Genomic DNA, 25324 nt, shown 5'->3' with positions numbered 1-25324 from the left:
AGACATCCTGTTTCCAGTAAGTTCACATTCATATGTATTGGAATCACACTTGTTTCATCAGGATAATAGTCACCCAATAGCCAACTTTAGAAATAATATAAAAGCTATTTCTAGTGCGTGCGCCTTGTGGAATATGTAACGGGCTAGTTTGGACATCATTTTTCTGACACCTGCCAGAGTGAGCTTTTATTTATTCTTTCATTAAACTCATAGGCTTATTTGGAAGCAGGGTGTGAATTCATGTATATTGGGCCTTTATTGATGCTTTGTTGTGTTTTTAACATCTTCCATACTGTTGAATTTTCAAGCAGCAGCTCTTGAACCAGGAGCTGCTGTTTCATGAATTTAGTCTGAATTTAGTACTGAATTTAGTCACTCATACTAACATTATGTAGGTATAGTGAATCTGAGATTGGAATCCACACCAGAAATCAAATGATGGTAGAGTTTTTCTCTCTTCTACTCTTTGTAGTTTCTTTCTGTAGCACTTGGAGTAGCCCCATGTCCTAGTTACATATAGCAAGGCTAATTTTATTTCTGTTTCTGTGACAAAACACCCTGACCAAAGCAACTTTGGTGAGGAAAGGGTTTATTTTGTTTACAATCCCAGGTCATAGACTGTTGCTGAGGTAGTCAAAGCATAAACTCAAAAACATCGCATCTGTGATGTATAGCAGAGAGAAACAAGTACCCATGCTGCTATTTGCTGTCCATATGCCTGTTAGAAAGACATCAACACAGAGATATTTTCTAGGTCCAGTGAAATGGCTCAGTGACTGATGTTTAGTCCCTGGGACTCACATTGTGGAAGGAGAAAACTTTTCCATAAATGGTTCTCTGACCACAAATGTATTCTGTGGTATGTACCCCTTTCCAACAAATAAACAAACAAACATAGAAATATTTTCTCCAGATTATATTGTCTTCTGTTCTAATGTGGCACCAGTTCCATTGACCACTCTAAACATCAATTCATGGATCTCTAACAGGCATCTCCTTCTGCATTCCTTCTCTTTCTCTTTTTCCTGCTATCACAGTGATTGTACTCCTGTTCCAAGGTGAGTTTTTACTTAGCCATATTTGTCTTCCAGTTTTTGAGAAAAAACTCCAAGGTGTGTAGGTATAAGGTTGTTGTGTAATTCAAATGCTGATTTCTGTGTCCCCCTCACCCCCCAAATATCTGGTTGCCATCTGTGTTCTGAGAATCTCTTGTATCAATGTTGTGTAAACACTGCTCCCCAGTTGGCCCATGATATGCCAATAAAAGTAGTTTACAGACAATCACTGAGCAGGAGAGGGAATAGGGCTAGACTTCTTGCCAGCCAGGGGAGGAGGAGTTAGAGGAAATAGGGGATTCAGCCACAGGAGAGATCCAGGTGACATCATGAGAGGAGCTGGAGTAAGAAAGCTACAAAATGCAAGTTTCTCTGGGATGTATGCTAGGAGGAAACTGGATTGTTTTAGAGGGTTAAGAGTAGAGTAATAACACTTAGTTATTGTGTTGTGAAGCTTATTAGTAAACAAATAGGAAAGAGTCTTAATTATTTGTGTGGTATCTGGATTAAGAAAGACACCAAGAAACAGTTTTATAAAAATAACTTTAACAAAGGTGAATCTGTATTTTGCAGCTTTCATGTTCCTTTTTTTTTTTTTTTTTTTAACTTCACAAATATCTGTTCAGTCCTTGGTATATTTCCAACACTATTGTAGGTTTGTGTTGTGGTGCAAATAAAGTCGTCAATGTGCCTGTGATTTTGGAGTTTACATTCTAGAAGAAAAACAGAACAGTAATCAGATATCAGAAGAGGCATTGGCTGGAAAATAAACAGATATGTGCCAAGTCTCAGTGGTAAGAAGCAGGGATTTTTGTTGTTCTGGAAAGCCCTCTGAGGAAGGAACAGTGCATAGGCCTTGATGATAGGAGGGAGATAGGAATTTGTGTTGTGTGGGGGTGGTGGAGAGGAGAGAATGTATATATGGGTGTGTGCACACTGGGGCTGCAGAGTGCATGTGTGTGTCAGCGGACAACTTGTGGGGGTTGGTTCTCTCTACCCTTTGGGTCCTAAGGGTCCTTAGGTTTGGTGTTATATGCCTGTAACCCACTGCATTAATCTAGCTGGCTTAGAACCCAAATCTTAAACAAACAGAACAAACCTTCTGTAAGAGTATTTCAGGAGAGCGAACTTAAGTTAAAAGTCCTGTGTGGGAAGAAGTTGGCTCATTTTGTTTATGCTCAAAGTCACTGGTAGGCCTTGACAGAATGGTATAAAATGAGGTTGGAAAGAGAGGCAAAAGACTGATCATATTTAAGACATTGGTGACCATAGTAAAATATTTAGCTTTTCAGTGTAGTAGGAGGCCATTGGACATTAGGATTCAAGATGATGTAATGCAACTTATACTTTATTAACAGTTATTTCAGCTAGTAAGGGAAAAAACAATTAAGGATGGTGAGCAGTTGTCCTGGAAGCCCCGAGTCCATCTGTTTTTAGGCCACTGCTGTGAATTGTAAGAGACTCAAAGCATTTGTTTATAAATATCTTATGAACCTAAGTTAATTGAGTTTCAAAGATGTTTATTTAGGTAAAAATGCATTTTGGCTAACATGTAAATTTATATTACATTTATATATATTCTTAACAAATTTTGCAGTCATTCCATGGAATTTAAACCCTTTCTCTCTCTGTCACTTCCACCATACTTTTTCTTGGTTTTCAAGAGACAGTGTTGTATTGATATCTGCAGTGCAGTACTCTCCAGCACATTTTTGCATGTAGTAGTGAAAATATTAGAAGGGCTTCTTCGTTAATAGACTCTATCCTGGATTGTATCCAAGTACCTCATTGGTTGGAAAGGAAGGATTATTTATAGCTGGCGTAACATTAGCTGTTCCTGACTGTGGGAACACCTGTGAGTGTTAGGTCATGCTAGGGGTCATAAGGCAAGAAGGGTTGTAACCTGAGTTCCAGATGCACTTGAGCTATTTTATGGTCGTTACAGTCAAAATCTTTAAATTAGAACATATTTTGAATGTGATTTGGACTTTTATAATGCAAGGAAAATATTGTATGTTAATTTTCAGAATTAAGAAAATGTTTTGTTATTCACCTTAAAAAATAAGTTATAACATCTTTACTAGTAGTCTATTAAAACTTGATTTTCATAGCTGTTTTTAGAAGTCTATATAAATGTCTTTTATATGTGAAGTAGAATTAGAATGTATTATTTTGATTTTATATTTTAAAAACTTTTATTAAGTTGATGACATTTATCTTTTTAAAAAAGTGACTAGTTTAAATAATTATGTTACCTCATAATGAAAAATTTTCTTTTTTTATATGAAAAATTTTCAAATGCTATATTTTAAAGGTAAACTTAATTGTTGCTAAAAAAACAATATACGGATTTAGAAATGCTAGTTATTTTATCTCTACTAGCACTCAATGTATGTATGTATTGTAGTAGAAAGGAATTCATTGCCTGTATTATTAGGCTGTGATATTTAAAAACATTTTTTCCGTGTTAAAATTGTGAAATTGAAATTCCTATAAACTCTAGGGTGTGCACTTTTAATAGGACTGGACGGAAACATTGCATTTAGAGAATATTGGTTCTAACTACTAAGTAGACATACATACTCCTATATTTATAAAATCTATTCTTGGATTCTAAGTTCTCGTTAGTGTAATTTATGATGGGAATAAAAATGACAGTGAGGCAGACTGATGCAGAGGATGGTGGAAGGCTGTATAGGGGGCTGACTGCAAGCTAACCTGTCTCAAGAATGCAGGGGGAAATGGCTGTAGGTGGAAAAGGCTGGGCATTCTTAGGGTGCAACAAGCAGCAGCTTCCATCTTTTCCAACTACTCTTTGTTTTGTTAAGTCTGTAGTAAGGTGATCTTGTTCCTTTTGGCTTAAGATTAAGAATTCTCTATCACAGCACTATTTAGAGGCAGGGAAACAGTCTAGATTAGTGTCTGAGAACAATAGTCAGCATTGTGTTCAGTGAGTGTGAACTAACCAGTTGAGTGCCACAATTGCAAATTAGCTTCAATTAATGCAGAACACTGAAGCCCCATTCATTCTCCTTGCTCCATGGGGCAGCCACATGGCCTCCATCAGCCAGCCCTGTTGGGTTAATGACGATTCATGGCTTTCAGTTTTGCCACCTGTGTTTTAGTATTGGGATTTTACCTTTTCTCTTCACAGGCTTCTCTGTTTTCTCTCTTCTCCATATTCTATAGAAAGTTGAACTTAGGTAAGTCTTTAACACAGCAGTGAGTGGTAGTTTAGTAGAGCATACTAAGTTAAGTGATTAACACACACACACACACACACACACACAGACTACTTTAATACAGTGGTGACTGGTGATTTAGTATAGTATATGGGCCAATAAATGTGTATTTATGTATACAGGCCAGTTTAGGATGTTGATCTTCAGTAAAGTAAATTTTCTTCTTTTTTTAAAAATTTATTTATTTTTATTAATTACACTTTATTTACTTTGTATCCCCCCATAAGCCCCTCCCTCCTCCCCTCCGTGTCCCATCCTCCCTCCCCCTTCTTCACGTTTGCCCCTCCCCAAGTCCACTGATACAGGAGGTCCTCCTCTCCTTCCTTCTGATCTTAGTCTATCAGATCACATCAGGAATGGCTGCATTGTCATCTTCTGTGGCCTGGTAAGGCTGCTTCCCCCTCAGGGGGAGGTGATCAAAGAACAGGCCTATCAGATTATGTCAGAGGCAGTCCCTCTTCCCATTACTATGTAACCCACTTGGACACTAAACTGCCATGGACTACATCTGTGCAGGGGTTCTAGGTTATCTCCATACCTGGTTCTTGGTTGGAGTATGAGTCTCTGGGAAGACCCCTATGTTCATCTTTTCTGGTTCTATTGCTCTCCTTGTGGGGTTCCTGTCCTCTCCAGATCTTACTATTTCTCACTTCTTACATAAGATTCTCTGCACATTGCCCAACAGTTGGCCATAAGTCTCAGCGTCTGCTTTGATAGTCTGCAGGGTAGAGCCTTTTAGAGGCCCTCTGTGGTAGGTTCCTATGTTGTTTTCTATTTTCTTCTTCTTCTGATGTCCATTCTCTTTGCCTTTCACTATGGGGATTGAGCATTTTAGTCAGGGTCCTTTCTCTTGATTAGTTTCTTTAGGTGTACAGGTTTTAGTAGGTTTATCCTATGTTACATGTCTATATGAGTGAGTATATACCGTGTGTGTCTTTCTGCTTCTGGGATAGCTCACTCAGGATGATCTTTTCCAGGTCCCACTATTTACCTGCAGATTTCATGATTTCCTTATTTTTCATTGCAGAGTAATACTCCATTGTGTAGATGCACCGCAATTTCTGTATCCATTCTTCAGTTGAGGGGCATCTGGGCTGTTTCCAGCTTCTGGCTATTGCAAATAAAGCTGCTACAAACATGGTTGAGCAAATGTCCTTATTGTGTATTTGAGCCTCTTTTGGATATATGCCTCAGAGTGGTATGGCTGGATCTTGAGGAAGCACTATTCCTAGTTTTCTGAGGAAGCACCAGATTGATTTCCAGAGTGGTTGTATGAGTTTGCATTCCCACCAGCAGTGCAGGAGGCTTCCCCTTCCTCCACAACCTCTCCAGCATGGGTTGTCACTTGAGTTTTTGATCTTGGCCATTCTGATGGGTGTAAGGTGAAATCTCAGGGTCGTTTTGATTTGATTTTCCTAATGGCTAATGACGTTGAGCATTTCTTTAAGTGTTTCTCTGCCATTCGATATTCCTCTACAGGGAGTTTTCTGTTTAGCTCTGTTCCCCATTTTTTAAGTGAATTACTTGGTTTGCTGTTTTTCAACTCCTTTAGTTCTTTATATATACTGGATATTAGCCCTCTGTCAGATAAAGGGTTGGTGAAGATTCTTTCCCAGTCTGTAGGCAGTCATTTTGTTTTGATGACGGTGTCCTTTGCTTTACAGAAGCTTTTCAGTTTCATGAGGTCCCATTTATTGATTGTTGCTCTTAGAGCCTGTGCTGTTGGTGTTCTGTTCAGGAAGTTGTTTCCTGTACCAATGAGTTCTAGGGTCTTTCCCCCTTTTTCTTCTAACTGATTTAATGTGTCTGGTTTTATGTTGAGGTCTTTGATCCACTTGGACTTTAGTTTTGTGCAGGGTGATAAGTATTGATCTATTTTCATTTTTCTACATGTAGACATCCAGTTAGACCAGCACCATTTGTTGAAGATGCTATCTTTTCTCCATTGTAAGGTTTTGGCATCTTTGTCAAAGATCAGGTGTCCATAAGTGTGTGGGTTTATTTCTGGGTCCTCTGTTTGGTTCCATTGATCCACCATTCTGTTTCTATGCCAGTACCATGCAGGTTTTATAACTGTTTCTCTATAGTACAGCTTAATATCAGGGATGGAGATACCTCCAGAAGATGACAAGACAAGGTTGCCCACTCTGTCCATATCTCTTCAACATTGTTCTGGAAGTCCTTGCTAGAGCAATAAGACAGTTGAAGGAGATCAAGGGGATACAAATTGGAAAGGAAGAAGTCAAATTATCACTATTTGCAGATGATATGATAGTATACCTGAGTGACCCCAAAAACTCTTAACAGGGAACTCCTACAGCTTCAGCAAAGTGGCTGGATACAAAATTAAAAAAAAAAAAATCGGTATCTCTCTTGTATACAAAAGACAAAAGGGCTGAGAAAGAAATTAGGGAAACAAGACCCTTCACAATAGCCACAAATGGCATAAAGTACCTTGGTGTAACCCTAACCAAGCAAGTCAAAGACTTGTATGAAAAAAATTTCAAGTCTCTGAAGAAAGAATTAGAAGAAGATATGAGAAGATGGAAAGATCTCCCATGCTCATGGCTTGGCAGGATTAACATAGTAAAAATGGCCATTTTACCAAACGCAATCTACAGATTCAATGCAATTCCCAACAAATTACCAACACAATTCTTTAGTGACCTGGAAAGAAAAATTCTCAACTTCATATGGAATAACAAGAAACCCAGAATTGCTAAAACAATCCTCTACAGTAAATTTTCTATGTTCAAGTAAAAAACTTATGTTGTTCCCTATCTGTGTTGGGATTCGATATGGTAAAATGAAATTTTTGTTCACTGCCTTCCCCTTTCAGCCTTCATCTTATTTCTGTACTTTCAGGTGCTTATCCTTGTGAATTTCCTGTGTTTAGACATTCTTACAACTTACTATAAATATTTAATGAAAAAAAAGAATGCTTAGCAGAAAGCAGTAATACAAATATGGTTTCAGACAGAGTCAGATACAGTGTAGTGTGGGGAAAGCAGATTTGCAGGTGAGAGCAACTTTTCTTGAATCCAATCAAGCAGACTCTGTTCCAGCTGGACAAATGAAGCTGCAGCTCTTGGCATATGCTTCTCCTGGGCTCTCACTGTGGCTTTTTCACGTCCATTTCCAGTTGCTTGTTTCTGAATTGATAGAGGACTTTTGTAGGTCTGGTTTACAGTCTAATGAAACTCTTGGTTTCTAATTTCTTGGGTTTTTGTTAACAGTTTTAATATTTAATATTAAATAGAGTTTGCTTATTTGGATTCCAACTGGGAAGCAATTCTGAGATTATGGTTTTGCTTCATGTGTTATTCACATTTTAATTGTTTAGTTTGTTTTGCTTATATTCTACCTAAGTGTTTTACAACTGTACCTTCTCTGCACTGCCTGTACATTTTTTTAGTACTTTTCTAATCCATATAGTCTTCTTATTCACAATCTCCCGCTTTCCGTCTTTTCCCATTATCTTCTTATTTTCAGTTATTGATATCCTAGATGGAAAACAAACAGAACATATAAACCTCCCACAAATGTCATTTTCCCTAGACAGTAGTACCACAGTGCCATTGTCTGTAAATTTTAGTATGGACACAAATGAAATCACACCTGCTCTATTGCAAGTTAACCATGAATTGTTGTCAGATCCTTATATTTGTTACTTCAGTTAGCATCCCTTCTAACACAAATTCAAGTGAAAACTACCAGGAAAGACTCAGTACGATGAGACAAACAGTAAATGGGACATGTAAAACTGCAAACAAACAAAATACTGTGAGACAGAGTTACTCTGACAGTTCCACCATTTCACAGTTCCTCAGGGTAACAATCCAAAGATGATAAGCCAGCTGAAAATCCGGAAACTTATTTCACAGTCCTACTTTAAAAAAGAATAGGAGCTGGAGAGATGGATCAGTGGTTAAGAACACTTGTTGCTTTTGTACAGGACCTGGGTTCAATTCACAATCATCTATAAGTCCAGTTTCAGGGGATCCAGTGCCCCTTCTAACCTCTGGTAAAACTACATTCATGTATGCAAACACTCATATGCATAAAATAAAAATAAATACATCTTTTAAAAGGGTAAATGAGTAGTCAAACAGATGGATGAAGTCAGGATCAATTCAAGATCTGTTCCAGAAAGGTAGCAAAATGAATGTAAATAAGCTATATTAGTTGGCAGAAAAATTAAGAACCTTGGAGGAAAACTTAGCATGGAAGCTTGATGCTGAAAAAAAAAAAGAACCAAACACATACTGTAAATGAGTCAATTAAACAAACAAAAAACACAGTGGAAAGTTAATTGGATATGACCAAGCAGAAAAATGAATTCTAGGGGTAGAGGATAAGGCTAAGAAAATATATTCTGACATACATACAGAAAGAATATCTATGAGCATGACCAAACAATTCAAGAACTCTGCAATACATCTAAGAGGTTAAAATAAAGGCTAAAAGGGTAAAAGGAGATGCTGGGGGGCAATATCTAAATACGTAGACAATATATTCACAAAACTGTCTTAGAAAAAAAATAACAGGGAAATTGACATTAAAACATAAAGACCTAGGACTCCAAATAGACCTGGAGAGAGAAAACCTCACCATGACCACACTCAAACTGTCTAAAATGCAGAGCCAAGAACCGTTATTAAAAGCTGTAAGGGAAGCTGAGCCTTTAATCCCAGTGCTCAGGAGGCTGAAGCAGAGGCAGCCAGGATCTCTGAGTTGAAGGCCAGCCTGGTCTCCAGAGTGAGTTCCAGGACAGCCAGGGCTACACAGAGAAACTATGTCTTGAAAAACCAAACCAAACCAAACCAAACCAAACCAAACCAAACCAAACCAAACCAAACCAAACCAAACCAAACCAAACCAAACGAACCCAACCCAACCCAACCCAATCCAACCCAACCCAACCCAACCCAACCCAACCCAACCCAACCCAACCCAACCCAACCCAACCCAACCCAAAAGCAGTAGGGGGAAAAAAAAGAGGTAAACTCACAAAGAGAAACAACCACAAGTATGTCATCAGTTCTCACATCCAGAACACTATGTGTCAAGACAGCATGGAATGATGTACTTCAAGCCCTGAAAGTAAATAATTGCCAATTAAGATTGTTACATCCAACAAATCATCTCAAAATTGATGGAGAAATAAGAATATTTCAAGACAAGTGCAAGTTAAGGAAATTCATGATCCAAGCCAGAACTGCAAAAAAATAATACCATTTATAGAGAGAAAGGTGAAGGACAGTACAATTCATGATTGCCAGACAGTATATTTCATGAAAATGATAGATGAACAAGGGAGAGCTGGTGACAAATAATGTCTGCAGAGTAAACCAACAAACCCTCAACTGCCAGCAGTGGAGGAAGACACCATCTAGTAAAAGCCCAGGCCATAATGACATAACAAGCAGTGGAATTATAAAAAAAATAGCGAACTGCAAATATTCCCAAATATGTAAAGCCCTCCTAAGTAGAAATAACAGCACAGAACAAATCTCACTACCTCATCTCAAAGGATATTGTGGAGGCATGGTCGGTACCCAAAACAGCGTAGTACTGGCCCCAAGACAAACACACAGACAAATATCATAGAATAGAGCCTAGAAGTTAACTCACACAGCGCCAGCTATCTAATTTTTAGTAAAGACTTAAAAAACACATTGGAAAAAGGAACACACACAAAAAAATATCAATGAAGTTAGGTTGATTGACCATGTTCTTCTAGGCTTTAGTTGTTTTGTCTCTACTTTGTCAGTTATTATAATGGAATATGGACTACATAGTATTTATTTGTTCATGTTGTTGTATGAATCTTTAATTTGTGTATTTTGGAGTTTGTGTACTTTCTTTAGCTTTGACTAGAATTCCTGAGAAAGCAATTGAAGGGAGAAAGAATTTATTTTGGCCGAGGGCTTCCAAGCATTTGCACAAGGGTGTTGGCTTCATGCTTTGGGTCTTGAAGTGAGATATTATATCATGATGATGGGATACGGTAGAGGCTGTGTAGAAATAGAGAGAATGGTATAACCTTTAAAATTGAACCCACAGTGACCTGCTTTTTAAAAGTAGGCATTACTTCCTGGAGTGCTTACCACCTCCCAAAACAGCATCAGTTAAGGACCAAGAATATAACACCAGAGCCCACTGGAACCTTTTATAGTAGAGCCCAATGAAAACTGTTCTTAAATGTATGATGTATATTATATATCTTTTGTAAATTGAATTATTTGTTATGAATTTTATTTCTGGGATTATATTTATATATATCAAATCAGTCTCGAAAGGAGTAATTATTACTTGTTTACTTATACCAATATTGAAGTTATGTTAGGTTTTGTAGCACCATGACCCAAAATACCTGACAGAAGCAACTGAAGTGGGGGGGAAAGGGTTTATGTTGGCTTAGCACAGCAGGCAGGGAGGGGTAGCTCCATCTCTGGCGGTAGGAGCGCAAGGTCATGTCTTGTTCACGTGACAGCAGACAGGAAGTAGAGCCTTAGCTAGACCCAGCGCTGGTATAGTCTTCAAAGGCCAGCCCTCCTACGTACTTCTGTCTATCAGTCCCCACCTCCTAAAAACCTCATAGCTTTCAAAATAGCACCCAAACCTGGAAACCAAGTGCTAAAAATATGAGCTCATGGGAGACATTTCTGATGGACATCACGGTAACCACTATCCTTTTACAAAACAAGATATATTATCCACTGTTTCTTAGAACCGGGACAGAGGAAGGAGGGGGTAGTTGAATAGTCATCTAGTAACAATTTACTACATGGGCTGAACTTGTGTACTTTCAAAATATTTCAAATGATAAATCAGAGACCATGTTTAGGTAATTCTTTATTTGTGCTCTCCAGTTGGAAACTGAGCAGCCTGAGTTACTGTACTATTTGATGTTATTCCCCATTTTCTGGTTGAGAAAATTACATTCTGTAATTGTCTGAGCTCTTGATTTGAAAGAGAATTGAACTAATAGAACTCTGCATTTTGTTTTGTGCTTGTAGTTTTGCTTGTTGTGATATTTCGTTCATTTGCTATGACAATTAATTGAAGAAGATAGCATGATAGGGGAAATAGGTTTTTTTTTGCTATAATTTATTATGCTAAAAGAAGTCAGAAACATAACAAGGTACATGATTAGGTCATGTCACATTGAATAGACCATGACAGAACATGTATTTACAAAAGTACACTCTTCTTTAGAGCCAGAGGATTGCTCTCAATTTGGAAATGAACCATCTGCTTATCATTTACATTCCTGGACAACTCACCAGCCCACATTTCTAAACAGAAGTAGAATTCCACATAACCTTGAACCACCGTTGAGCCCCACTGTCTCCGTATGTAGCACACATTCTCATGTTCTGAGTGAAAACAGATTATGACACTTATGATATCTAAAAAGAACAAGTTGATTTCATTAGCATGAAAGACCAACAGATTATATTTCTAACATTTGGGATTGCTGTAACACAGTTGGGACATATTTATTGACACTGTGGTTAACCACAGATATCCCAAACAATCAGTATATGAACACTTACTCATACAAAACTTCAACAGAGGGGTAAAGATTCAGGTATGACTCTTAAATAGCTCTCTGAACAAATGTTGCCTCGAGAAACAAGAACAGGGAGAGTGACAAGTGCAGGTAAGATTCCATTGCTTGTTTGCCATTGGACAGCTTCTGTGTGTGCTGCTTATTTCCTCTGATTACCCACTATGCACCAGAGCTCAGCTTTGTAAGCTGTGGTCACAACCTTGTATATGGGACTGGACATAGAGCTGCACAAAATTGGAAGCAGGAAAAGCTTCCTACTTGCCCATTGGCCAAAAATTGATTCAAAATCAATTCCACAGAGAAGCCAAGGTATTTCTGGCAGTTTTTGTCCGTGTTGCCTATCACGACTTTCTGAATGTAAACGTGTAGACTGTGTATGTCCTGGCACACAACACTGCTGAAATGTTGCATGTCTGTGATCTTATTCAAGTGTGTTGCATATTGAATCACAGTGCTTCCACTAGACAAAGTTTTCTGCTGTGGCAGAGACATAATGGTTTAATTATGGAGAGTAATGATTTGTAGTATTTGCCTGTCATCATCCTCCAGAATGTAAGCATCAAATTAGTATATCTTTCATGGTATTGTGGTAGACTGTGTGAGTTTGAACATGAGTTGCTGACTTGAGTTTTAGGTTATCTGCAGACACATAACTGAAGTTGTATTGGGCACGTGACCCAAATCTAAACAGGAAATTCATACACTTCACATTAAGCTCTAAAAATTTATTGTTAGAATTATCATTAGTGTGTGTGTGTGTGTGTGTGTGTGTGCGCGCACGTACATGCATGTCAGGGGTGCTTGTGTGCCATGGAATGCATATGGAGCTTAGAAGACAACTTTCGGAAAGTCAGTTCTTCTACTGTGGATTCCTGGAGTCCATGTTGTCAGGCTTTAGTGGTAAGAACTTTTAGCCTCTGAGTCCTTTTGTCTGTTATCCCTTCAAACCGATCACATAGCCACAGCAAGCCCAATGACAGCCCAGGAGACATGCCTTATAGAAATTAACAACTTGACAGTATGTCTAATTTTTAACAGTAGCACCAAGGTAAGCCAATGGGTAACAAACAGTACTTAACCCAGGCAAGGTGGTGCATGCTTGTCATCCAGTACTTGGGAAGTGAAGGAAAGACTGAAGTTCAAAGCCAGCCTCTTTCTCATTAAAAAAAAAAAAATCCCCAATACTTCTGGTTCTCAGCATTTTGGATAAGGGGTGCTCAAAGTGTAATCCATTTTCTGTTCTTCCTCCTCTTTCATCATCATCATAACTCTCACCACCACCACCAATGTAATCACCTTTAACATCACCATCCTTTGTACATACCATGTCGGCAGGCAGGAGCAGCAGCTGCTGTTCTCTGGTTTAAGTCTCTTGTGTGGCACTCAGAATTTGAGATTCCTCAGCCCTTGTTAAAGGCTCCTGTTGTATCTTGTAGCAGACCTCAGATTTCTTCATCCTTGATAGGGGCCAATATTGAAGCATCTGGGTGGGAAATGTCTGTGACGCTTGGCCCTAAAGGGCTCCTAAATCTCTGGAACTACTTCAGTGACTAAGTCCTGTAGTTTTTATTTTCTATGGATTTTTTTTAACTAAGAGTTGAACTTTTTGTCTATTTCTAGCATTTCCCTTGTTCCTTCCCCAGTTTGTTTTTTTTTCTTTATTTACCTACACCTTCAGCTGTCTCCAAAGTCACTAGAATTGACAACAAAAAGCCCTGTATATTAAGTAGCCTGAGTTTTCAGCTACTTAATCAGCTGCTCTCAATGCATAAATCATTTTTCTTGAGCTGTGAATCGAATGCTAAAGTAGCTTGGGTGGGTCTGACATTTGAAAGTCCAGCTAGACATTTGACTGACACATCTTTTGCTCAGAGGCATCTAGGGTAGCAATGGAGAGTCTTAACAGTTGACAGTTAAGAAATCAGCTTGTCCCATCTCACAACATCTTTGCATAGTTGCAAGAAAAGGAACAAGAATTATCAGAATAAGAATTTAAAGAACTTAGTACTTACTTTGATTTCAGCAGTACTTTACCTGTTTAATATCTGCCAGGCACCCCAGCACAGGGACAGGTGTACCCCTTTTCTCTGTCTCACATCTACTACTTTTGTAGTTTTGGGAGACGTATTAAGAACATCTAATAATGGTGGGGTAGAGAGTTCTTCAAATCATTCCACCTTCAGAGAATAGCACAAAAGCTCAAGTATTAGAAACAATTGGAAAAACAGCCAAAGGCTCATGGTAACTTGCCCCTTCCAAAGTAGCTCATGGCTCTTCTTTGTGGTCAGTTACTCATCCAGAATTACTGCTGGAATTATTTGTAATAATTTACATATGATAACAATGGTTAAATTTAACTATTAACGGTACAAAACATTAAACAGTTTTTAATAATCCAGGGTTTAAAAATATGTGAAAATTATTGTTCAGTTATTTGTGTTCATCTCTTATTGTGCGTTATTTAGAAATTATACATTTACACAAAAATATGCGAAAGTGTTTTGTGTGTACATGTACATATGTGTGTATGTATATATGGCATGTCCAGCTGTCCTCTGGAGTCTTAGGACATATCCCACCCCCTGGGTAGAGACCACACTATAGTCAGGGAGAAACATTAGAAAAGGAAGGATAAAGAAAATTCCCAGAGATTACCACTGCTGGGTCTTCATTATGCATGTCTATACATGCTTTTGATGTACCCACATGTACAAAAAGACACAAACAGTCACAGTCTTGAACTTAGGATTTATTCCAGCTAGGATTTATGAGACTGGGTTTCTCATTTAACATTGTTCTTAAAAAGCAATATTTCTTGATAATGTTTTTAAACAAGAATTTGTGTCTTTCCACCCACACATACTCACATAGGAAGTGTCAAATGAATGTTTGGTATTAATCATCTTATGAAATGAATGAAAACTCTAGGAGTAGGTCGTTTTTATGGTTTTTATGTTGTGAGATAGTTACAAGTACTGACAGTCTTCTGTTCTAACCTTTTCCCCTCCCACACTTGTTAGCACTCGCTTAGGTACAAGTAAATTAAAACCCTGTAGTGGAGGTCAGAAGAAACTTGCACACTCCAGTGCTTCTCAATAGGAACCAGGCAGCTTAGCCTAACGGACAGAAAGTCCTTAGATTGAGACGTCCTGAAACCATTGGCGGAAGGAGGTGATAAAGCAGTTCATTTGGATACCAAAGACAAGGTAAATAAAAAAGAATGTTGTCTTCAAATAGTCTCTCCTTTTATCTGTGGACTAAGACATAAAAGTAATTTGATCTGGTTTTGAGAAACCATTGTTAGTTTATCTCAGGATTGCGTGCTCCATCCCTCTTTCCATGCTTCCTCTATGCAGGCGCCTTACTGAGTTGTCTGGATTTAATGGAAACTGGAAGATGGATGGTACACCATGGCATGCCCATCACTGAGAGTAGACTAAAAGCGAATGCGTCATTGGTGACAGTTTACCAGTAGATCTTTCAGCTAGTTTTATGTGCTTCAGTAAAAGCTATCAGTGAACCCATTGATGTGTAATTTATCCTTCCTCAACAATGGTGTATTTTTAATCTCTTACCAAATTATATTGAGATTGTGCTGCATTTTCAAAACCTAGCAGACCATCCTGAAGTATTTTAGTCTTTAAATTTTTCTGTGTTTATGTTTGTACTTCAGCTCCTTTGTTTCTCAGCTCCATGTGTGTTGGCTTGTACATAGGAACTCTAAGGATTATTGCTTATCTTTAAACAATTTCAGAAAAAAATATTCTTATTTACAGATCACATGCTATACTTTACCAGTTAGGTCCAATTCAGGGTCCTGCCCATTTTCCCATAAGCCCTAAATATAGACTTGCTTTTGCCTTGACAACTTCTGAACTGTCTACCTTTCCATTGTTGTAACTCTAGAGTTAATCCAACAGAAATGCATGTTTTCCAGCCTTTGCTGGGCTTTGTTTCTTGGACCACCTCTATAATCTCCTTGTTTTTCTTTTGCATATATACATACTGTCACCCTGTCTTAAAGTCTGTATTTTTTTTTTTTTTTTCATTCTCACAAGATTATTCTATGTCTTAATTTAGAAAGGAAAGTGAGCAAATTGGGTTGGATAAGGCAGAGAGTCCTGGGGAAGGAGGAGGGAGAGAGCTTAGTTGTGTTCATGTTTTCTTTGTAACATTTATAGATTGCTGTGCATACTTGTAACCCCATCCTCTGCAGGTTCATTCTTACTCGGTCTCCAAACTCCCTCTGTTCCTCCTTTCTTTCTGGCCACCCACTCCTACCTGACCATTACAAACTCAAGATGTGTATCTTAAAAAATCCTATGACCACCTCAAAGCTCTGGATCTGGGCCCGGGTGGTAGCTGAGCTGGTCAAGCCACTAGTTCTCCTATACCCACTGGGCCCATTTTTCTTAGTGCTGGAGTGTACGAAGGGGCCAGTCCTTCAGACTTAAAGCTGTAGGATCTTTATGACATAGGGCAACAACAGGATATCTGGGAAGTCCTGGTGAGGATCCAGGACTGATAGAGTAGCAGAAACAAGTGGCCTGGAACCAGGAATGACTCATTGAAGTGAACATTCGTGTAAAGAAGTGTGACGAAAGGGTGTACTGTAGGACACAGCTTCTACAATGAGAGTTTTCTTTTTCTTTTTCCTTTTGTTGGCGAGATTGTAAGGACAAAAGGCAGGATATGAAGGGGGATGGAGACATGAATGGGATTGGGGTGTTTGATATGAACTACACAAAAAAAAATCAATAAAAAGTTAAATAAAATAAAAGAAAGAAATAATAAAAGAATCAATAGAAATAAATAATAAAATAATAAGTAAATATTAAAAATAATAAACAATAAATGAAACGTTAAATAAAAAATATTATGACCTTTTTGACTTTCTAGCTCTAACTCAGTCTCTCTCCTTACCATCCTGGTCAAACATAGAAGGAGTTCATGGATAGCATCCCACAGCCTTGTACCCGTACACACCGAGGGAGTTCCCTGGAGTAGTTGTCATTGTTTTGAAAACTGCTCACTGATTATCAGATCACTTCTTTGAAAGGCTAAGAAGCCCTTAAATGTATGCCTATAGGACTCACACATGGGATTTCAACAAGTTGCGAGTCGCACCTCTTCCTTACCCTGTGTACATGTTCACATTGCTGTCATTGTTGTTTGGCCTTTTGGGGCTCTTGCCCCAGTCTTCTGAATGCTGGGATTACAGATGGGCACCATCATGCCCTTATTTGCTCCTCTTGATTCAGTTGTGACTACTATTGGATTTGTGCTATAGAAGGTGAGAATTTGCTAAGATTTTCACATCACGGTAAAACACAAATTGTGCTTAAAATGATAGTTCATGTTTACCGGATCCTATTCAGGCTTACTTTGTAGCTGTTATTTACAACTGAGACAGTCTACAGTTTTTCTCCTATCACTGCTAGTTAGAAAATTTTAAGCTTTTCCTATGAAATAAAATTATTGCCATTTTATAGGGATTGAATCTCTAGATCACTTTGGATAGCATTAATACTTCAATACTAAGTCTTTAAACCCAGGAGCGGAAGGTGGTTTTGCATTTATTTGTGTCTTAAATTTTCTTTTAGCACTATTTGTTGTTATACTGGATAATTTTTTAAAAAACCTCTATGATCAAATTCTTTTGCTAAGACATTGATTCTTTTTAATGCCTTTGTAAATGAAGTTGTTTTCTTTTATGATTTTTGCTAGCTTGTAGAGATCAATGACTGGGTTATTATCTGTGACATTTTAAAATTACTACTCCCTTTCTCTCGTATTTTAGAGCAGACAAGATATTTGAATGAATTCATTGGAAAATAACATTTAGAGTAACCATCAACTTCTGAATTGAATACAAATGTTGACTTTTGCTAACGTTAAACTTATTTGGTTGAACATATATGAATTGCTGGCACAGAAGGACCCACCATGTCAATAGCTTTTAGGAACATTTCACATCAGCTTTTTAAAGTGAGAAGCCTGAAAACTGCGTTCTGGGAATAATTTAGAACTTGTCGCTCTTTTTGTATGTTAAAGTTTCTCTTAAAGGTCCTGGGCATGTTATAGTGTTGGCATTTTAGATCTGGGTGAGGTATTCAGTTGTGTACACATCATGTATTTAGCTTGATTACACTTTGTACTTATTTGTACTTTTTCTCAATTTGTTCTCAGGCCACAGAAACACTGTTTAGAATGGGTGTTGCAAGAGGAACCATCACAACCTTAAGAAACGGAGAAGTAAGATAAGAATCTTGATACAGTTATAACTTGTTACCTCATGGTTTGTGGTGTCTACAGTATATACTGTGGGGATATTTTCTGTGATGCTTTGTGTAACAGAGACATACTTGATGAATATAACATTGATTGTACTTGGTGTGCATATCTTTCATCCTTTATACTTTTTGGAGCCAGGACTTAGGTTGAAAATGAATTGCTGAGTCATTTAACCTCAGGTTTCTAATTGCTTTTACTTTTGAGAGAAGGTGACATCTCTTTAATAATAACTTGTGCACAAACATTTCACTGAAAACAATCCTTTGCCATTTGTGCTTCCTTTTTTTGTCAGAAGTGGCATTTGATCCTGTGCCTTTGGGGGATACTGCTGTCTGAATGCAGTGCCTTAGATTGCTTAGCCATTCTGACAAGTCTGCTTCCTTTTTATGTTGCAAAGAATTGGTACTTATTTGCTAGGCTACAACTTAAAATATTTAGTCTTTTGTCACTGGCCAAGAGAAAGTATGAGAGGGAGAGACATGTTTGTTTTGTCTTACTGAGTAGGCTAGTTTAGTTGTAGTCTATAAGTTTTGATGTTTCAAAAGTCCCTGTTATTTAAAAATTTCTATCATCTGGAATAAATTTCCACTCAAAAATTACTAGCCGGCTAGTCTGTCTTTTCCTTCATTTCCTTCCTTACTGTGACATAGTTAGATTGCAGGTAAATGTAATGTTTTGTTGCTTTTATTTCTGTTTTACTGGTAATGCTTAATGATGAAATGCAGAAGTTTCTATCTTAGAATTATTCTTTGTTATTTAATTTGTAATTGAGTAACCTCAGTATTTAGCAATGGAAGTGAATGATGGGTAATTGGAATTGTATACCTGTATGATTATAATTTGGATTGGCTGGTATATTCGCTCATTAGGAACAACTATCACATCATTTAAAAAAGGCATTGTATTCCTAAATATTTAATTGTGTATTGGCAAATCACTACATGATTCTAGCATATTTTGTAGATGAAGGAAGACTTAACCCCTCCTATTTACAATAAACTGATGTAGTGCTGTTCTGATAAAGAAAATTTATCTGCCCAGAAAGCATGGCAGTGAAATTTCAGATTTTATTAATCACTGTGTGCTTATTCACAGGGGCTAATGTACTTTTGCCCTTTAATGCCTGTTGTATGGAAAGGGTACAGGCTTTACAAGCAGTCATTTGAGTGTGACAGTACATCTGGGGTATATGGCCTTACTTTATTGAATGTGCAATAACTAATGTGCTGGTTTTCCAGGCATGCTTTCCTTCTTGCTGGGACTTAACACATATGAATGACCTAGATTAACATTAGACCAAGTGTATAAACACTCTGGCCATCTGTTCTTAAAACCAGTAAGATACACATTATTTATTTATTTATTTTACATTTTAGCAGCTCTGAAAATGGAATGTGTCATTTAATCATGGAAATGTTTGAAGAGGCTTGCATACTATCTTACAAATTAAATGTATGAAAGACATTTTGAGCAGAGGAATGATAAGTCATGTTTTTTTAAAGTTAATTAATTTGTTTTTTATTCACTTTACATCTTAGTTATAGCTCCATCCCACCTCACCTGCCAGTCCCACCCTTCCTCCCCATCCCCTATTCCTCAGAAAAGGGGAGCCTCCCTTCCCATCCACCCCAGCTCATCAAGTCACATCAGGACTGAGCATGTCCTTTTTCTCTGTGACCTGTCAAGGCAGTCCCACCAGAGAGAAGTGATCAAAAAGCTGACAATTGAGTCCTTATCCCATACAGTCTCCGTTTCCCTTACTAGATGACCTTCACTAGGCCTAAGCTGCCCATCTGCTACATCTTTGTAGGGGGCCTAGGTCCAGTTTGTGCATGGTCCTTGGTTGATGCTTCAGTCTCAGCAGACCCCTCTGGACCCTGGTTATTTGGCTCTGTTGGTCTTCTTGTGGAGCTTCTGTCACGTACATGTCATTTTCTCTTTCCTCCCATTTTCCACAAGACTCCCTATGCATCTCCCAATGTTCGGCTGTGAGTCTCAGCATCTGTTTTGAAGTTTTGAGGATAACTCTGATAGGCTCCTGTCAGCAGGTTGAGCATTGTGCATAGTGCCAGGGGTTGGCACTCTCGCATAGGGTGGGTCTCAGGTTGGGCCAGGCATTGGTTGGACATTCCCTCCATCTCTGCTCTATCTTTATCCCTGCACATCTTGCAGGCAGGGTAAAATTTGGGTCCAAGCTTTTGTGGGTGGGTTAGTGTTCCCCTCCCTCTGCTTGGAGACTAGTCTAGCTAGAGGGTATCCTCTTCCATCTCAATGGTCTGTGATACTAGGAGTCTCTGCTACGTCATGTTTTTAAAGTTCCATGGCAACACTGTATATGAGAAATTAATATTGGTCATAGTTCAGATACATGGAGACTCAGTGAAGGTAAGTGTTTTGGCTGAGATCAGGTAGGTAGGAAGCAGGAAAGCTTGTATTGGACCACAGTCTCTCTAAAACCATTATCTTTGCCCCCATATTATTTGCTTCAGGGTGATTGCTATAGACAAGAGCTTTTAATCACCAGTAATCCTATTTGAATGCTAAACAATTGTATTATTGCTAAAGCTTCTAAGATTAATCAGCAAAAGTTTTTGTATATTTTGAATTATTACTTTTCATGTGTATAGAAAAATATGTGGTTTAACATAATAGAAAAATGAAGTATTTACTCCTTACAGTATGTGAGCTCATACCCAGCTGTGGCGACCTTAGCTATAGTAGCATTGTGACTTACTCATATAACTTAGAAAGCAGATTGTCTTCTGGGGAGACTTTTACAAATGGCTCTTGTCTATTTGAACTGTGGACTTTATTCACCTTAGTAAACAGTTATTGACTCAAATATGAAACTTTTGATAATTTTTCAAAAAGATTGTAATCCTATATTCTGCCATTCAGTTGTGTCTTTAAGATGAAAAGCACACTGTGTTGAAGGTAACTACATTCTGAAATTTCTGTATTTAAAGCATCACTTTGCTTTTGTATAACTTAAGATGAAAATAAAGCAGGTATTGGTACTTGATAAGATTAATTTTTAGCCTTACATAATTTATTGTTGTCTGTGTCGGGTGCAGCTTGCTGTAGCAGACATGCATGCATGGAGCATATGGATGGCAGAGATTACTTTGTGGAGCTGGCTCTTTTCCTTCTGCAGTTATGTGGGTTTAGGGGACTGAACTCAGGTCATCAGTTTTGCACAGGAAGTGTCCTTACCTGCTGAGCCATCTGGTCGGCCTTTAACATTCTTAAAGTTCTGAAAGGAAATAAAGTTAAGTGATTGACTGTCACAGGAAGTTAGATTACAGATTCTCAGTTTCAGTTAAGTGCTTTATCTCTTTTTAACAGTTAGTAACATATATCCAGTCCTTAATTAAATGATAGGGAATCATTATGAGTATGCAACAGACAAGCAATATAGCAGTGGTTCTCAGCCTTTCTAATGCCACAACCCTTTAACACAGCTCCTTAGGTTGTGGGGACCTATTTTTTTTTGTTGTTGTTGTTGTTGTTGTTGCTACTTAAGGGTAATTTTGATACTTTTATTAATTGTAATATATAAATATCTGTGTTTCTTTTTAAAAGTTGTTTATGTATTTTTTTTAAATATAGGAGTTATTTGTCTGCATGTACACATACATCTCAGAAGAGGACACCAGATACCTTTACAGATGGTTGTGAGCCACCATGTGGTTGCTGGGAATTGAACTCAGGACCTCTGAAAGAGTAGCCATTGTTATCAACCACCGAGACATCTTACCAGCCCAATATCTGTGCTTTGTGATGGGCTTAGGAGACCCCTGTTAAATGGTCATTTGACCCCCCTCGCGGTCGCAACTCACCGGTTGAGAGACACTGGTTTATAGCCAGGCTGAATTGATTCATCTATTGTGGTTCTATTAATTTTTCAGTATTTAAATTAAAAAATAGCAATTTACTTTCATTTAGTTAAAACCTTCATTTTAAAGACTTTTTCGGCATTACGCATGAAATATTGGAGGGGTTTTCTGAACAGAAAGAATTAGTCCTGCCCTTTTATTCAGAGGGCATTTATTGACTACTCTGTATGTCTGGCATTGTCTCGGGGGCCTGCCATCTGCAAGGGAGCAGAGTTGGCCAAAGTCCTACACTTGGGAAGTATGCATCCTAACCTGGAGTAACTTATTTTTACTAGGGAGGGATGTCTAAGTGTACAGAGAAATCAGAACATAGACAATTACCAAACTTCAAAAGCAGTCGTAAGCAAGGCTGTGGTTTGTAAGTACAAGTAATTTGGATCACAGTGGAGTTCAGTTAGTGATTATCCAAGAAGATACATCTTTCACTGTGCCGTTATTAAATGCATAAGCAAGATTGAAGATGAAGATGTCAAAAGAGAGACAATCTTAAAAGAAGCAAGGTGGAGAGCTACAGAGAGCCACTGGGGGCACAAAACTTTAATTGAAGAATCCAGAGAGAATGTGAGAGGAGGATGAATGTTTGCTGAAGTAATGTTTATGGAGGGTTTATATTCTAGGCAAATGTCATTTATACACTAAAACAGGTTTCTTTACAAAGTGTTATTGGGAGAAATTGGAGAGAACACATATATACAAATATTGATGGATTTGGGAGACAGTATTGTAAAAATGAGTATAATGCCTATGCTATTTAAAGCATTCCACAGAGTCAATGAAATACCCATATACCAGTGACATTTTTCCAAAAACTAGAAACAAACAAACAAACAAACAAACAAACAAACACAACAAAAACCCAAAACCTGGGGCTGGAGAAATGGCTTAGGGGTTAAGGACACTGACTGCTCTTTCAGTGTACTCAGGTTCAAATCTCAGCACCCATATGGCAGCTCACTGTCCAAGATCTGACACTCTCACATAGACACACATGCTGGCAAAACACCAATGCCTATAAAATAAAGTAAATACATTAAAAAAGAAAACTGGAGTCCTAGAAACACAATTGGAGTCATAGGAAACTCTGAGCACTGAAACTTTGTTGAATGGAATGAACAAAGCAGGAGAGATTGTATCGCTTGACTTCAAGTGTGCTGTAAAGCTGTAGTCATCAAAACAGCACATATTGGCTTAAAAAAAGCAGTACAGAGACCATTGGAGGGGAGTAAGTAAGCCCACACACCAGCAGCCAGTTGATTTTGATAAGGTGCAAGTGATACCCACAGTGAAAAGGACAGTCTTTCAATCAATGGGCACTGAGATACTTAGGTCTTCAATTGTGGAAAAATGAAATAAGGCTGCTACCTCTCACTAGTTATAAAAATCAAATAAAAATAAGCTAAAGACATTATTTAGGGCCCCCAAATATGAAACTCCTGGGATCCACACTAAACTCCAAAATCAGAAGAGCAAATCATCCTGGGCAGCACCATGAAGCCCTGTCCTGGGGGAACCCAGCAGCAACTCAGTGAGAAAGTATATAGTACTGGTGAAGGTGCAGGGTTGAGCCCTGCACACACTGCTGCTGGGAAAGTAGATTACTATAAACCCTGGAAAACACGGTGGAGGCTCCTCAAAAACATAGCATGTCAAATTCTTTGATATAGAGCTAAGGCAGATGAAATTGTCATGTTGAAGGGGCATGTACACCTGTGTGTTAATCGGAGCATTCTCCGTGAGAACCGACACATGCGATTTACCTATGTGCCCACCTGCTGATGAACAGAAGAAGGAACTGTGGTCCATATATACCAAAGAGTACTATTTGATCATGGGATTTAGTAGATCCCTTAATTTGTGACAACATGAATAGAGGTACAGATAATAATGTTCAGTGAAATATCAGATGCAGAAAGTCGAATACCACATGTCCCACTCATGTTTAATCTTTAAAGAGTTGATCATACAGAAACTGAGAGTAAAGGAGTGGTTACTAGAAGGGAGGGGAACTGTGAAGAGAGGAATGAGTGAAAGCTTGAACAGTAGGGACTATGCCACATTTAAATAAGAATTTCTGGGAGTGCTAATGCACAATAGTGTGACTATAGATAAGAGGAATTCACTCTATATTTAAAAAAACTATACGAATCTTGAAAGTTACTACCCTAAAATAATTAATGTTGAGAAGAGAGGGAAGAGAGGGATATTTAACTTGATTTAAAAATTAGATAAGGCAGTCATGTCTTGAAACATCATGTGGTGTACTTTTTATTAAGTACAAGTTTTATATTTTATCTATCAATTAAGAATTACAAGAAAGCCAGGTGTGATGGTACACACCTTTAATCCCAGCACTTGGGAGGCAGAGGCAGGAGGGTCTTTTTGAGTTCAAGGCCACCCTAGTCTGCAGAGTGAGTCCAGGACAGCCAAGGCTACACAGAGAAACCCAGTCTTGAAAAAAAACCAAAAAGAAAAAAAAATGAATTACAAGAAAAACTAATAACTATCAATTTTATGTACTTAGCACTATTGTTTTTGAAAAGGAGAACTTTGAGGGTAGAAAAAAACTAAACCTTCACCTTTTCTTGAGAATGTTCTATATGTAGACTTAGGCTATATGCACACCCCATTGAGGTATAGTACAGGAATTAGAACCCTATTCTACTTCCTGGTTTAGGCAGTCTCTTGTCATGAAAAGCCTGCATTTGAGTAGACCTAGTTTCTCTTTCTGGCTTTTCTAGCTGTGTCTCGGGCAGTGCACTTAATTACCTGCAAATTGGTATCCAGAGTTTTGAGAATTAGATAAGATTTAGGGCCCTGGATAGCTTTAACATTTTCTGCTTCTAGAAAGATGCATATGTCCTGTGTGCCTCATACTTTAACGCTGGGGTCACCAGCCTTGCTTATTCCTGAGAATTGCTATGAAGCACTATGAAATTGCAAGATTGGGCTAGTCCAATGTATTCATCTTATTTTCACATGTTGACTCATTTCAATGCATAGCTACTTCTCTAAAACATCTTGAGATTTCTTTCATTTTTAACTTTTTGAACTTAAAGCAGATAATAATTTGGGTAAGATAATATAAAGAAATAAAAATACAAAGTGTATTATTGTAAAGGTTTACTGTAATATAGACTACAGCGGCGTGATTTGCTGCTGTCTTGACAAGGTGCTTAGGAATTTGACCCGGATCTACTTGTGGTGTTTGTTTTAGTGTCATTTCCTGTTGCTTTGATAAAACACCCTGGCAAAAGCAAC

The 25324-nt window shown here is 38.1% G+C and overlaps 1 protein-coding gene across 1 annotated transcript in view; it reads left to right on the top strand.

Moving 5' to 3' along the window:
* Window positions 1-25324, top strand: part of Tmem135 (transmembrane protein 135) — a 203426-nt gene that overhangs the window by 64537 nt on the left and 113565 nt on the right. The window contains exon 5 of the mRNA XM_055623232.1: window positions 18066-18131. Within this exon, the coding sequence (XP_055479207.1) occupies window positions 18066-18131 (66 nt within the window). The remainder of the gene's footprint in view (window positions 1-18065; window positions 18132-25324) is intronic.

This window comes from Psammomys obesus, unplaced genomic scaffold (genome assembly GCF_907164565.1).
Source record: "Psammomys obesus unplaced genomic scaffold, mPsaObe1.curated_primary_1811, whole genome shotgun sequence".
Classification (NCBI taxonomy): Eukaryota; Metazoa; Chordata; class Mammalia; order Rodentia; family Muridae; genus Psammomys; species Psammomys obesus.
The sequence above is the reverse complement of the archived record's forward strand: the minus strand, read 5'-3'. Positions and strand labels throughout refer to the sequence as shown.